Source organism: Tympanuchus pallidicinctus, unplaced genomic scaffold (assembly GCF_026119805.1).
Source record: "Tympanuchus pallidicinctus isolate F22 unplaced genomic scaffold, pur_lepc_1.0 scaffold122, whole genome shotgun sequence".
Lineage (NCBI taxonomy): Eukaryota > Metazoa > Chordata > Aves > Galliformes > Phasianidae > Tympanuchus > Tympanuchus pallidicinctus.
In genome coordinates, this window is record NW_026294640.1 from 56,219 (window position 1) to 71,048 (window position 14,830).

At 55.3% G+C, this 14,830-nt stretch overlaps 1 protein-coding gene across 2 annotated transcripts in view; it reads right to left on the bottom strand.

The window, feature by feature from the left end:
- Positions 1-14,512, bottom strand: part of OTUD7B (OTU deubiquitinase 7B) — a 33,016-nt gene extending 18,504 nt beyond the window's left edge. Inside the window, exons 1-2 of one of the 2 annotated variants that reach the window (XM_052672704.1) lie at positions 14,373-14,512; positions 713-861 (exon numbers count right to left, since the gene is read on the bottom strand). In XM_052672704.1, the coding sequence (XP_052528664.1) occupies positions 713-785 (73 nt within the window). In that variant the 5' untranslated portion in view covers positions 786-861; positions 14,373-14,512. Of the gene's footprint in view, positions 1-712; positions 862-1,243; positions 2,770-14,372 lie in introns of those variants that run through there. The other variant, XM_052672705.1, reaches the window with a different exon arrangement.
- Positions 14,513-14,830: the final 318 nt, after the last annotated feature.

Consider the following 14,830-nt stretch of genomic DNA (forward strand, 5'->3'; position numbering starts at 1 on the left):
GCTACGCTTTAGGGCAAACAAACACACTTTTGAGCAGGCAGAGCGCTGGAGAGCCGCCAGCACGGCGCGTCGAGGCTGCATGCAGATGATGCAGCATTTCGAGGCTTCCGTTCCTGAGCGCTCAGTGCCTCCTGGCACCCGACAGACTGGGCCTGCTGACAGCAAGCGCCCCATGATGAGCCCTGGGTGCACTTCTGTGCAAGCCAGCTGCAGGGGCCGCTGCCAGGAGAGGTGAGCGGCTCAGCAGCACGGATGGCCAGATACCAGCAAAACAGCAATTTATACTGGTATAATCACACCACCTTCACAAGCAGAACAAGATATACCAGTAAAAGCGCAGCTCTGCCTGTATAATTACCCCCTTTGAAAACACAGGCGGCCTTCAGAGCGCTCGCTAGCAGCGATAGCACTGCTGACAAGAAAAACCCCAAAGTTTTACTACACTGCTGGCAGCGAACAACACGCGGGAGCAGAAGCTGAATGAAGCAGTGCTGCGCTCCTGTTCAACGCGTTCTCCTTCCAAACACTTGAAATTCATTACCTGATGGCCGTGTAACAAGAAACCAGGGCAGAATTTCACCAGCACCGCTGCTGATGACACCAGCTGGACACCAACTTCCATCCTCGCAGGTCCTCCCCACCCTTCTTGCAAGCCCCTTCCACGCTCAGACCACAGCAGCCTCCTCCCAGTCCCGTCCCCAGCTGTACGTACCTTCCAGCAGGTCTCTGGCCAGTCCTGGCTCTGCCCCTGTCGAGCGAACAAAATCCGACAGGACGATGTCCATATCCAAGGTTGTCTGCTCATGGATTCCTCCTGGCAGCTGGGGTCGGCAGCGCCCGGATCAGCACCTCGGCCTCAATCTGGAAATGAGACCAACAGCACGCGTGGCTCGCATTACAGACGATAAAATAATTGGCCTGCAGAGCTCGGGGCTGGCTGGGAACTATCCGATGGCAGGCGCCCCTGAGGGGGGAAAGCCTTCGGCACACAGCTGATTGCACTCCAGGCCTGTTGGTTAATGGATCAATCACTGTGAGTAAAGCCAGGAGCTGCGCTGCCCCCACAGCCAGCCGGAGCGATGCTGCGGGTCCAGGTGTGCCAAAGGCTCGGCGGCTTCGGGGAGAAAATTCTCATCTCAAAGCAACTCAGGGCAGCTCCTCGTTGCAAAATCACAGGCAAAGAGCTAGGAGAAGAAATGAGTTTGTTTGGGAGCAGAAAACAGAAAGCTCCTCTCTTGCCCACCTGCACAGAGCGCTGCAGCCCTTCCCGGAGCAAAACGCTGTAATTAGGAGAAGTTGCCCATGCAAAACGAAACAAAAAATCTTTTCAGGCAAATAAAGTAAAATCCTTTCAAAGGAACAGAACGGCACCACTGCAGCTGTCCAGGAAAAGGAAGCTCTCTGCACTTGACTTTAACCAGCACCGATGCCCTTTGCTAAAGCCTTGTTCACTCTGTGCAGCCTGAAGAGCCTTTCAGCTCCACCTTGCAAAGGCAGCAATGGTGTGATTCAGTTTGAGGGAAATGCAAACCAGCTTGGCAGCCCCGCTGTGTTCCCTGAGAGATCGCCCTGCCCCTAAAAATCACCCAAGTCTTCGTAAAAGTCTCCAAAGCCAACACACCAAACCCCTCCAACAGCCGGTCTTCCCAGAAGGGAACAAAACTGACCAGTGCAAAGATGCTTTATGCAAACCTTCCCTTTTAACAGGGCTGAAGATTCAGAAAGCCACACGTAGGTGTGTGCTCTTGCTGTGCATTCAAATCCTGATTTACTGCATTCCTCAGGGCAGAAACAGAGAGCAGCTCCACAGCAGCTTGGACCCAGCAAAGGCTCTGTGGCCTTTTGCAGTTAAAAGGTTATAAAAGAAAAAGAAAAAACACCAATTCTCAGCTAACACAACCTGCTGGAAAACTCCTCCTAAGCTGAAAATTGGCACGTGAATAAGAGGGGAAAAAGTGTGTAAGGTGGGTGGACAGAGCTGTCACCGCATGGAGAGGAGAGGAAACCTCAGCGTTACAGGGAATCGATCTGATCTGCTTCTCCAGCGCCTTAGGAACAACTCTTTTCTGGAGTACCCCTAAAGGTGGGCAAAACACCCTCACAAAACAAAACCCCAGGCACAACAAGCGAAACACGCGAGCTGCAGTCTGGAATTTCCTGGCTTTGTTGGTTAAATGCCATCCTTATTATCTTCCACGCTCTCTAATCATATTCTTATTAACTGCACACACACAGAAAAGCTACTGCATGCTATTTAACAGCAGGGCAATCTCGGGGCTATTGGCACCCGAAGGCGATCCTAAAGCCAAGTGCATTCTGACACGGAGCTTTGCTGTACCAACGATGGAGGAGCCCCCAAACGCTGGGGAGAACGACGGCAGCAGCGAGTGGGGCTTCTCAGTGAAAACTCAGCATCACCGGAGCAGAAGGGAACTTCCTTCTGCTGGGTTCAGCACTTAAAAGCAAGAGGCCTTTCGGAAGGCAGAAGAAAAGAGCAGCGGCGCAGCCCACGCCTGCTGACTCGTGGCATTTGCAGCTCCTTAGCAAACTCCCTCACGCACAAATATGTCAGCATCTCGACAGCGCAAAGCAAAACGCAGATGGAAAACTGCAGGTCCAGCGACACGGCAATGAACTGCCGGAGATTTGCTGCGAGGGTTCATCCAGAGAAGCGCCCTCTCCCCCTGTGCTGTTACGGATTGCTTTCTTTACAGCCAGTTGCCTCCCTTCTGCAAGCTTTTGGCATCGCCCTGGCCCTGGGCAGGAGCAGCCCTGTGGGAGCGCAGCGCTGCGTGCCGCCTGCTTTTCCTCCTCTTCCTCTTCCCGCAGTTTCAAAGCCTGCTATAAGGATGGGGAATTCACTGCGCTCATCCTTCCCACTGCACCAGGTAGGAAATGAAACCCAAAGAGATCTGCAACCACAAGCGTTACAGAACCACACAGCGCTGCCCCACAAAAACCAAAGTGTTTCAGGTGTCCGCACACCAAAATCCCCCAGGAGAACACAGAGAGGCATTTATGACCCTGTTAAAATAGACAGCTTCCAGTGCTGCACAGAATCCCTAAGTGAGCTTTTCTGTATGATCTCTGCCACGCTGACAGACCTTTGCAGGACACACAGGTGGGAATCACACAAATTAAAGCCATTCATGCTTTAATCTCCCCTCACAACCCCAGCTCTCCGCTGGCCCAACGCACCCCCAGCGCACAGACGTCCCCCCGGCCCCCCAGGCCCCGCTTTTCCTCTGGCACCCAACCAGAATGGCACAAACGTTTTGGAAATCACTCATTTCCCCATCAGAGCCACATCTGGACACAGGCAAACTCCCCAAAGGTGGGTGAAGGCACGGCTGAGGAGCTGCTCCAGCCAACACGAGCAGCACGCAGCCCATCCTGGCTCGAGCAAAGGAAGGAGCAACGAAAAATCTCCAATCCAATATGGGAAATACAAATAGTGCTGGAGCAGGAGGGACTGGAAGCCCCCACCCAAGGCACACTCCACCTCTTTCACTGTCTTGAGGTCCATCTGCATGCTGTTTATCATAGTTTTAACACACAGCTTTGTTACAGGTTCGAAACAGGGCAGAAAACCACGCGGCAGGGCGTTAAGAGCTCATTTCTTTAAGCTATCCCTCAAATACCCTGTAATCAGCACGTGTCAAAGGAAAGCTATTTTCAAAATACTTACATTTTAAACCATTCCAGACAAAAACGCCACCAAAAGCACTGCTGTGTGCACCCCAGGCTCTCACTGCTGAACATTACGTGCAAAGCAAGAGCTGAACTCGGAGCATCCCATCGCCCACCGCCATCCGCAGCGCTCCTGTAACAGAGCTTCCACATTTCCCCATTTCCGCTGGTGAAGACCAAAACCAAATTGCCTTGATTTGCAAAGACTCAAATCGGAACGATTCCCTGCGCACCGCAGGAGGGAAGGGAGGAATTTGGCAGGCGCTGCCCTGCGGCAGGTGGGGAGGGGGTTTGATGTGTGGCCAGAGGAGGGGTCTGCACCCCTCTGAAGTCCCCTCCTCACCCCTTTCAGGAACGGAATAAGGTCTCTGAGCTCAGAAATGCTGACAAAGCGTACGTGGGAAGAAACCACCGTTACCAAATTCACTGTTTTCCTCCCAGCTTACAGCCCCTCACCTCTGCGCTTTCCTGAGGCATTGCCTGCTCTCACCCATCCTAAACAGCTTTTCCTCACTTAATTTCATCACTGGGCTGCAGAGCAGAGAGCCACTAGTATAAGATTTAGGAAAGCTGGCGTGTTTTCCTTCATTGCATTTACAGACGTGCTAAAAAACAACAACAACAAGGAGTGGAGAGCATGCATCTCCAAGCTCTTCAAACCAATACAAATCTTTATCTGAGGGGAGAAAGCGTGGAGCCCCGTGCTCAGAGAGCTGACGGCTGGCTGGCACGGACCGCAGCGAGGCTTTGCTATGGACTCCAAATTAAAACGTGGTTTTTTTTGTAATTTCAAAACAGTCATCCAGTTTAAATACCAGGCAGGAGCACTTCCCAACAATCCTCCTGCTGTGATAAGGCCCTATCATCTCCTTCAAATCACTTTTTGGCTACAAGCAGGAAACTTTCTCACTGCTTTTGGCACTGACATCACCGTGCAGCCCAAACAGGGCAGGATCAGAGCTGGGATAAAGCAATCACAGCTGCCAGTCACGCAGGCACCTTGGGGTGATTGCTTTGTAAACAGCTTTCCAGGAGCAAAGCCCTGGCCTATTGCACACAGCCCACAGGCTCCGTGCCTGCGGTACCTTGGCAGCACACTGGGAAGTGGCAGATATTCACGTTTACAACCATTTATCCAAGAAAAAACAGCACCTGGCTCGCCAGCTAAGAGTCACCCTCACCTCACTGAGCCTCTCGGAGCCTCACGGAACTGCACTGCTCTGCAAAACGGCCGCTGGTAGCAGCACCCCCTGAGATGGGGATGCAAAGGCTCCGCGGACCCAGCAGATAGGACTGGCCTACCAGATAGGTAGCACCCGCATTCAGGGCTGGCCTCACACCAACGAGGCTTCGTATCCTTCCTGGAACATCCGCACGAAGGACAAGAACAGATGACTGGGAAAGAAAAGCGCCTCACTCACAATGACATCTGGGAAAAGATTGATGTCCGAAGAAGAGCGCTGCTGTGCGGCGGACAATTGCACGCTGTTACTGCGCACAGGCAGTCAAACCTCCCGGAGCTGCTGGGAGCACGCGGAGCAGAGCAGCAGCACAGGATCACACAGCAGCCATCCGGGCAGGGCAGCAGGGTGCGTGCCCACCGACAGCCCCGCTCCACGGGCAGAAGCTGCACTGTGAAACAGGGCAACCCCTGCACACAGGCAGGAGGCACAAGGATGCAGCATTTTTATTTCCTCTCCTCGCATTCAGCTCTACCTTGAACTATGGAAACGCTTGCTTGCAGCTTGGGACTAACCCAGCTGACTTCAGAACTCTTCTGCCTTCTGTCTCAGGTTCCTAGCTGCTATCTCAACTGCCTCTGCTGGGTGGCTTTGCTGCTGCTTTCCAGCTCGCTCCCCCTTGGAGGCGTTCTGCGATGCTGTCATCTCCTTATCATTTAACGATAAGATCACGGGTATTAGAGCACCAGAGACAAGGGGTCACTGTCACACTGCTGCTCTCACGTCTGACACAGACCCCAGCTGCCCCCCAGGATTCTGTGCCCAAACACAGCGATGCCAACCTAAAAGTTACGAATTCGCTGCTGAAGTCTGTGTTGGTTTTTTATTTGAAAGCATTGTTTCTCTGCGCCCTGACACCATTCTCCAGGCTATGCAAACAGGCTCCTATCCAGCAGGCTGCAGAGCTACCTTTACTTTTCCTTCACGCTCAATTTCCTTTACGTTTCGTCTTCCATGCTTCCATCTCCACCAATCACACTGCAAACCTCTGAGCTGGTGGGAGGCCGAGCACTTGGATGCAACACCCGACATGAGGATTATTCACCTTACAAGCCCGCTAAGAAGCTGCCCTCCACCAGCACTAAATCCACCGAGGGCTTTCATCTCAGCCACCCCTGATCACACACTGTCGTCATGCTTTTACGGCTCTTCCATCACTATTCCACATCACAAGCCCAAAGCGCTCTGCTGGGATGCCCCCTGCCTTTGCTGACAAACAAGTGACTCCAGCCCCGGTTCTGGGGAAGGAAACCGCAGGGGAGCACGCACAGGGCCAAAGCAAAGCCTCACACAACAAAGCTGACGTTTAAGGACAAGCAGAAGGTGTGAGTCCCACAAGGCAGAAAGGTCCAAAAAGCTCCAGAAGAAACCAAACCTCACCCCTGCATCAGCAGCAGCTCCGGCAGCTCAGCAGGAGCCATCGGTGAGGCACATGCAGACAGAGCCCCATACCGCTGATCTCCTCTTGAAGCTGTGTGCGACTCCTCATTTTAGGGACCACAATGTCCTCGTCTGCTCCGAATTCCTCAAGTTCAACGCCTCTTGTGCCGTGATGGAAGCCCTGAGCTACGTGAAACCAGAGGGGCACCGGGCCGTGCGCTCCTCGTGCTTCCTAATTTAAAAACCTACGTCCAAAGCGATTGCTGGCAACTCTCAGACCTCAGGGTTACGCAGCTCTCTCCAGAATTTGCCAGATAAAACTGGAATCAGTGCTTCAGACAGCCAACCTCTCCCCCGTTCCAAACGCCCGTAGCCTTCGCGCTCCATTCATACCTCCCCGTCTCCCTCCAAAGGCCATAAAGATAAGAACTCAGCTAACAGCTCTGGGCAGCTCACACGGATCCCACGTGGCACACGTTCCCTGAGCTTCCCACCCTCCTTTTTCTTTAGGAACAGCACATTTGCAAGAGGAACTCCAGCCAACCTGCTCAGGTTGCTGCTCCCACCTCCAGCACAGCACCTAGAGATGGAACCAGAAATACTGAACTTCAGCCACAAAAGAATCATTGACACAGAGAATGGCCTGGGTTGAAAAGGACCACAATGATCATCAATTCCAACCCCTGCTGTGTGCAGGTCTCCAACCAGCAGCCCAGGCTGCCCAGAGCCACAGCCTTGGATGCCTGCAGGGATGGGGCATCCACAGCCTCTTTGGGCAGCCTGTGCCGGTGCCTCACCGCCTGTGTGAAAAACTTCCTCCTGACATCCAACCTCAACCTCTCCGTCTCACTTTAACACCATTCCCCCTTGTCCCATCACCACCCACCCTCACAAACAGCCGTTCCCCCTCCTGTTCATCCGCTCCCTTCATGTACCGGATGGTCACCATGAGGTCTCCCCACAGCCTTCTCTTCGAGCTAAACAAGCCCAGTTCCCTCAAGCTTTCCTCATAGGAGAGGTGCTGCAGCTCTCTGAGATGACAGCATCCAAAGACAGACCAGCGACACCCCAGAGTGTGCCTGAATCCTTCACTTGGAGGGAAGCTGTCCTAAAGTCTCATTGGTTTTGAGGATGATGCTCCTACAGCACCACCATCCCACACTGCTGCTTGGCACAAATGTGGGCACAGGACAACATCAGCACAGCCAAGGATTTCACATATTTTTGCAGCAGCCTGGCACGAGGTCACACTTAACACAGGGCTTCCAACACATGGACAGAAATGTCACACCGCTTAGCTAATGCTTGTCAAAAGCCATAAACAGCTTAACGAAGGCTCGCTGTTACGAGGCAGGGGAGCACTCACAGCCTGCGTCTCAGCAGTGCTCAGTCACCTATGGATGGGCTCCACGGCCCCACTGCCAGCACGCAGGAGCCTGGGCACCTCAGGGGGAAGAAACCCAAGAAACAGCCACAGCGCATCCACCTCGTGCTCAGGGTAAAGATTCTGGTTGGGATTTCAGGTATTCACCTGCAAAAGAGCACACTGCTTCAATCTAAGAACAGCCTGATGACGCCGTGCTGCGACGGCTGCCCACCACTCCACGAGCCTCTCTGGCTCCTGCTGTCACAGCTTACAAAAAGCCACTCACAACCGCATCACCTCGGGTTGAAACGCGCGCGTTCAGCACTGTCTGCAGTAATTTCTCCTTGCATTGGTGAAACAAGGCACAGGTTTATGAGGCAATAAACCCAGTGCATCAGTGAGGTGTGTCTGGAGCCCCTCCGAACCATTGGTCGCTGGTGGCTGTCACTGCTCCCCATGCTGCCAGAAGCCACCGTCCTCTGCTCGGGGCTGAGCACCCCCTCACCCACAGGGATCAGAGCTCAGGCTGCTCACCGGACCCCGATTAAACAGCCACCATTGACCTTGCCTGAAGCAGGGGAGGAGCGCTCACAGCAGCTGCTTCCCAGGAAGACGTGCAGAAATGGGGACCTCTGGCACTGGAGCAAAGCAGCCGTGGGCTGAGCTGCTGCCCAGAGCTGCAAGCAACGCACGCAAGGTGAGCAGCAGCGGCACCAAGCTCCTCTGTGCAGATGAGCTCCTGAAGGGGCCTGGGTTCAAACACGGCAGGATTAGTCAAACACATTTCTGAAGAGCATCTTTTAGGAGCATATTAACCCAATTTCAACTATTTGGGGTTTGTGTTTTTTTTTTAATTGAAGATTTACATCAACAAACAACCCAAGGTGTAACACAGTTCTTGTATTCGGCTTCAGTAACGTAGACTCCAAACAATGCTAAAAGGTTCCTGATACGTTAGCTCCTCATCTGAGATGCTTCTAAGAAGTAAAAGGCACCGAGTGTTGCTCAAATCAGCAAAAACAAGAGAAGAGGACGGGTCAGCGAGCTGGCAGCACCCTCCTGCTGCACGTGGGCATTTTGGGACAGAGCTCCGAGCGCCGGCATCCAACCCGGAGGTGCTGCACAGAACGGTTTCAGCCTGATTCACCGCTTTTTGTTGCCCTGCTCAGAAAGGACGGCTGAGCTCCCTGCTGCTGGAAACATCTCCCCTGTTCTGCTGCCGTGCCTGAACACGCCATCATACTTCACAGCGTGGTCCTCTGCTAGCAAGGCGGCAGCCTTGGCGTAAGCTCATGGCAGAGATGACTCCTGCGTGAGAAAATCTCTCTTTCTTCTTTTTTCTTCTTGCAAACAAACTCAGACTTCATGCCTGCAGCCCGAACACAGATTAATTCTCCTCGTCACCTCGCCGTGACGCAGCCCGCTCTGCTTGCAGGAGCCGTTCCCATGGCTCTGCTTGGCACCGAATCACGCCGGTCAGCGCGTGCCAGCTGCCTTATCAGTTATGTGCAAACACGAGAGGAACAAACTCACAACGGCACGCAGCTAAAACCTTCTGAACCACAAGCATTTGGGGGCCTTCCTAATTCAGCTCGTCTATGCAATCAGCTTTCTGAAGGCCAACCCTATCCAGACCGGCAGCGTGGCACGAAATCTTCACTTCCAGCACAAAAGCAAACTGAATAAAAAAGAAACGAAATGCAGCAGTGCCAGAGACGGGCTGGCACACCGACAAACCCACAGCCCAGCAGTGCACAGAACCGAACCCAGAGCTCCAGCGCCACACCAGGCACTCGGAGGTGCCCAACGCGTGGGGACAAACTCAAAGCAAAGCAAGAGCCAGGTGTCTTCCATCGGGACTTGAGCATTTCCTGCTCGTTGAGGCAGGGCACGGCAACCAAAACTATATTAGGAAAACTTCACAGTTCCAGCCCAAGGAAAATGTTTCCTTTTGCGTCAAAAGCAAATGCACTTCACTTTGCCTCTCGCTTTTAAACTTTTAAATCAACATCATAAAAGACAGCAGCAACCGAAGATGACTGTCAGCAACAAGTGCATTTGAACGCTCCCTTTGCAGCGCACATATTTTGATTTTAAACCGAATGGGGGTTGGGTGGGTGCTCCCCAGCCTCGTTTCTGACTTCTGTTTCCTTAAGGTTGGGGCACGCTGACATCACGATGCGCTGCTGCACGCGGACAGCAGGAAGCCTTCGAGGCGCTGTGCGCTCCAGAGCACCAGAGAGAAAGGGGGGCTGAGCAGAGCAGAACCACACTGAGGCCTCTGGGAAGCAGCAGCAGATCCACACGATGGGTTTGTGTAGCCTGCTGTTTCAAAGCAGGGGACAGCACCAGCCAAAGCCTCGCGCAAGGCGCTCTGCACGACACTCAGGACTCCAGCACTTCACCTGCAGCTCCTCTGCTTCTCCTTGCTTCTCGGCAAGGCAGCGCTGCGCTCTGCCCGACGCACGCAGGGCCCGAGCAGAGCCCTGCTTCCAGGGCAGCGATGCGATGGTGCGATTGCGCCGTGAGTCACACACAGCTTGGAACTATAATAAGCTCGATCCACAAACAGCACTTCTCGCTCAGCCACCACACCCATAAAAACAGAGAGTGAAAGCCATGCTTCCCAAACCACAGCCAGCACGGCTGCACCCACCGCCGGCTCAGACCTTTGCTCTTCCAGGCAGGGAAACAACACGTGCGAAAACGCGACCTGCCTCTACCTGAACCCTTCCAAAGCCAGGCTGTGACAGGCAGCGAGGAAAATAAAGGGATCTGATCATCTGCGTGAGGGCTGAAGGGACAGACGCCCATCTGCTCGCTTTCCCTGCGCTCCCAGGCTGACATCCCAGGGAGCACACGGACCCGGCACACACCTCAGTGCTTCCAGCACTAAGACAAAGTCTGCAGTGCCTCCAAAAGCACCAAGGGTAAAACATTTACCACCGAAAGCTGACGTAAAACAACGCGAACGTCAGAGAAAAGGCACGGGAGCAAAGCAGCCTGCAGCTCCCTGCGTTCTCCACTCAGGATGCAACAGCGGTCCTGGTTTGCGAGGAGTTTCGGTGTGGCTCCCAAAAGCTGAGCGGGGAGGGGGATGCGCCCTGCTCCTCCATGGCAGATGCAGGGACTGCGTCACCGCTCCCTGCCCCGAGCAGCTCAGACAAATTAAACGAGACCACAGGAAGAAATAAGAAGGAAACGAGGGAAAATAATTAAGCACACGTCTGCTTCGTCACTTGTCTGTTTCAGAACAGAATGGGAAAAATAAAAAAAATCCAACACGCTTAACCAAATAAACGCTGCGCTGGAAATGGATTCAACCCACAGTGCAGGGAAGATGGACCGTGGGATTCAAGATGGTAACTTTAAGGGGCTCCAATTTTCTCCTCCAAAGTGCTTTGGTTCCTCTGGGTGAAAACCAGCAAGCTGAGTGCTAATTCACAGAATCACAGGGGTTGGAAGGGCTCGTCTTCTTTTAAAGCAACGCACGTGAAACAAAGCCATCACCACACATCTGAGACATCCACCAAAGCCATCTCAAGCTTTTGCTCATAAACACGACTGGATGACACTACAAAATGCACTGCAGACCCAGCGATGCTGGTAAAGGACTCAAAGCCCAGACCCAGGCACCCGCTGCTCTGCTGCCAGGGAGGAATCACCCCCCCGTTCCTGCCCTGCTTTACAAAGCTCCTGCAGAAGTTCCCCACGGCTGCAGCAAGGCAGCAAAGCCAGGTCTGAACTTTGGGAGCTCTTAAACAAAAACCTGCCCCACGCTGCACGGAGCAGCACTCGGCTCTGACGCAGCGCACAATGCAGGCCGCTTGCCTCGCTCTGTGCCATCCCTCTGCAGCCTGGGTGCAAGCCTTGCCCATGGGAAAGCTCATGATGCAACCCAAGGCAAGCCAGGCAGGACTTCGGTGTCTTAAGCAGCCCAAACCTGTGCTGACCAAGCCCTGCTCTTTACCTGCTAAGCCTTATCAGAATAGCTACCAGCAAAATAAGCTACTCACATGGCTGTGCTCCAAGCACAGAGCGAGATGGAAAGCAAGGCAAAACTAACAGAGATGTTTGTTCTGGTGATGTGAGGGGCAGACTGAGGTCGGGGTGGGTGCAGCACTGCGCTTTCTGCTCGGCACAGCCGCGTCTGAACCCAGATTCCCTGGGTCTTGAAGACAGAGCCTTGGAAGCCCCCGCAGGACTGCAGATCTGTGGCACAATCTGTGCTGCTCCAGGACAGCACGCTGCCTCTAACAGAGGGAAAAAGCTCTCTTAAAAAAGATGCTGTTGCTGAAGAAATTCAGAGCGCGAGGAAAGCAGCAGTTCAGCAAGAGTTGCACTTCACACACCTCTGTTACAACTGTTTTCATGCGCTTAGCTTCTCTTAGGAGAGAGCTTTACCCTATTTTCATGGGTTACAATCACCTGCTTTCCTTTGCTCTAAATACAGCTGTACTAATTTCAACATCCAATGATTCTAAAGCTTGAGCTGCAGAACACAGAGGTGCAGCAGGGGAACGGAGCCTCAAAGCCACGCGGACGTCAGCTTCCAACGCAGAGCGGATCCTTTGCCTCCGCAGCACTGCTCTGCACCCATTCCTCTTTTAAGAGGGTTTGTACTTTCCAGGTTAAATTCCAACCCCCGCCTTTCTATTTCCAAGCAGCCCTCAAAGCAAAGCAAGGGCTCACACTTCAAGAGCCCACAGCAGCGCCTCAACACGGGGCTGCTCAGCACCAAACACACGGCAGCGCAGTGAGCCCCGGCAGCAGGGCCACACTCCCACGAGCTGCAGGATGACCCGTCACAGCTCCCCTCCTGTGGCAGCCAAACATGAGGCACGTACCTAAAACAAACACGTGGAAACCCAGCCTGAGACAAATGCACCCGCTGAAATCAGGCCATGACTATTTCCAGCCCAGAACCAGGCTCCGCAGGGCCGAGCACTTTGCTCCCAGGGGCTGCGGGCAGGCAGAACCCCTGCACACCAGGCACAGCTGCTTCCTTCTCCAGTGAACCTTTCTGCGCCAGTATCAGTCGCTAGAAAAGAGGGGCCTGCAGTCTGCAGCACGGTCAGAGCCGAGGCACTTGTTGGAGGGACGCTCCCTGCCCATGCTGGGCAACGTCGCATCGCGCCGTCACTGCACCACATCGAGCAGCAGATATGGCACCAGCAGCTTTGGGAAGTTTCTCAGCTGCCAAATGCAGCAGAATAAAGGCCGTCAGCTCTCCTGCCCCATCTCCTCTCTACGCTCCCACTGTCAGCTTCCTTTTTCAGCAGGAAAAAAAAAGTGCAGGTAAACACATTAAGTATCACTTCTGGTGGCCCACACCACGCACAGCTTGAGACCACGCTGTCTCACGTCACCACCTCAACTCTGTCCTCACACTCCTTTGGAACAGCAGCTTTGTCATGCCGCAACTATTGCCCCAAGGCCAGACTGGATGTGGCTCTGGGCAGCCTGGTGGTTGGCAACCTTTACCTGTGGCAGGGGGTTGAAACTAGATGATTTCTGAGGTCCTTTCCAACCCAGGCCATTCTATGATCCTGTGAAGTTTGCCTTTACAATTAGTGCTGTGAGGCGTTGGGCTTTAACAGCTTTTCCTTAAGAAGCATGAAATCCCAAGCAGCTGTGCTATCAGCATTTCACACTACAGCTTGCTGCTCTCCCGAGGTCAGCGGGGGCCAAACACTGCGTGAGGCACAGGACATCGGAAACCCAGCGCTGGGAGCCCAAAGCTTCAGGAGCTCAAGGCCTGGTGAGTGGAGCCCAAAGCCTGGTGCCTGGAGCCCAAAGCACAGCTTCAGGCGCCCAAAGCCTGGCATCTCGAGCTCAAATCTGCAGCCATGCTGAGAGTTGGGAACTCACGCTGTGCTCGGACAGAAGAAATCCAGCACTGTCAGCAACCCGGCGCAAACAACTCCAGCCACCACGTTTGGACTTTTCCAGCTCTGCGCCCGAAGCTGACGATAGCACCGTTATTCACAAACCGCCCTGCGATTCGAGGCTGAAAATCGCACCCTGTGCCAGGTCGACACGCTGTGCCATCCATGCCCACGCTGACGGCACCCCCGGTTACCGCCCGTCCATCACCGCGGGATCCCTGCGGGTGCCGGGACTCAACCAGCCGACCAGCGCCCTGCGGTGACCGGGCAGGAGGCGGTTCTTCTCCCGAGCTCTGGAGCCGAGAGTTCCACGGCCATTTATTTCCACTCTCCCGTCCTTCGACCACGGCGGAGCTCAACGCCGGCAGCGGCCGCAGGAAACGGCGGAACCGCGGAGCCGCGCGGGTTTCCAGGTTCCAGGGAGCGATGAGGCCGTGCGGCCGAGAGCGGCGGAAAGCAACAGAGCGCCGTTCTACGGGACGGGAGCGGCACCGCCCGCACCCACTGGCGCTCCGTCCCGGCTCCGCGGGGCCGACCCCAGCCGCCGGGGATCGGCGACGGCGCGCTGGGTCTTCACGCCCGAATCGTCGCTAACGGCACCGGGGGGAGCGGCTCCGGCGCCGGGCCCCGCCCGGGATGACCCCCCCACGGCCCTCCACCGCACCGGGCCGCACCGCGGGGCCCGGGATCGTTGGGAGCAGGGGGTTCCCCACGGCCCCCCGACCCAACGGCGGCCGCGCAGAGCCGCTCCGCCGAGCCCGGCCCGGCCGCGAAGAAAACTTTCCCGAGCGCGGCGCCAGGGTTTACCTGCGAGCGGCTCCGTAGCGTTGCTCCGCCGCCGCCGAGGCCGCGCTCCTGGAGGGGCGGGAGGGGAGGGGACCGGGGGAAAGGGGAGGGGAGCGTGGTGCCGCCGCCGCCGCCGCCCGCCCGGAACGCCGCGCCGCCCCCGTTCCCGCCCGGAACGCTTTCGGGGGCGCACGCGGCCACCCCGCCGGGCAGCGCCGGGCCAATGGCGGCGCTACGCGGCCCCGCCCCGCCCGCACGGCGCATGCGCAGGGGTAGATGGGGGGGGGGGGGGGGGGGGGGGGTGAAGGAGATCGGGTGGTGGAGGAGTCCTGCTGTGTGCGTGGGGCCGTGGCCCTGCAGCGGGCCTTACCGTGTGTGGGGCCTTCGTGGGGTCTGCGTTTCTGTGCAGGACCTGTAAACCTGAGTGGGGTCCGTACGTGGCCTGAGTGCGCCCCCTACGCTTCTCATGGGCCCTGTAT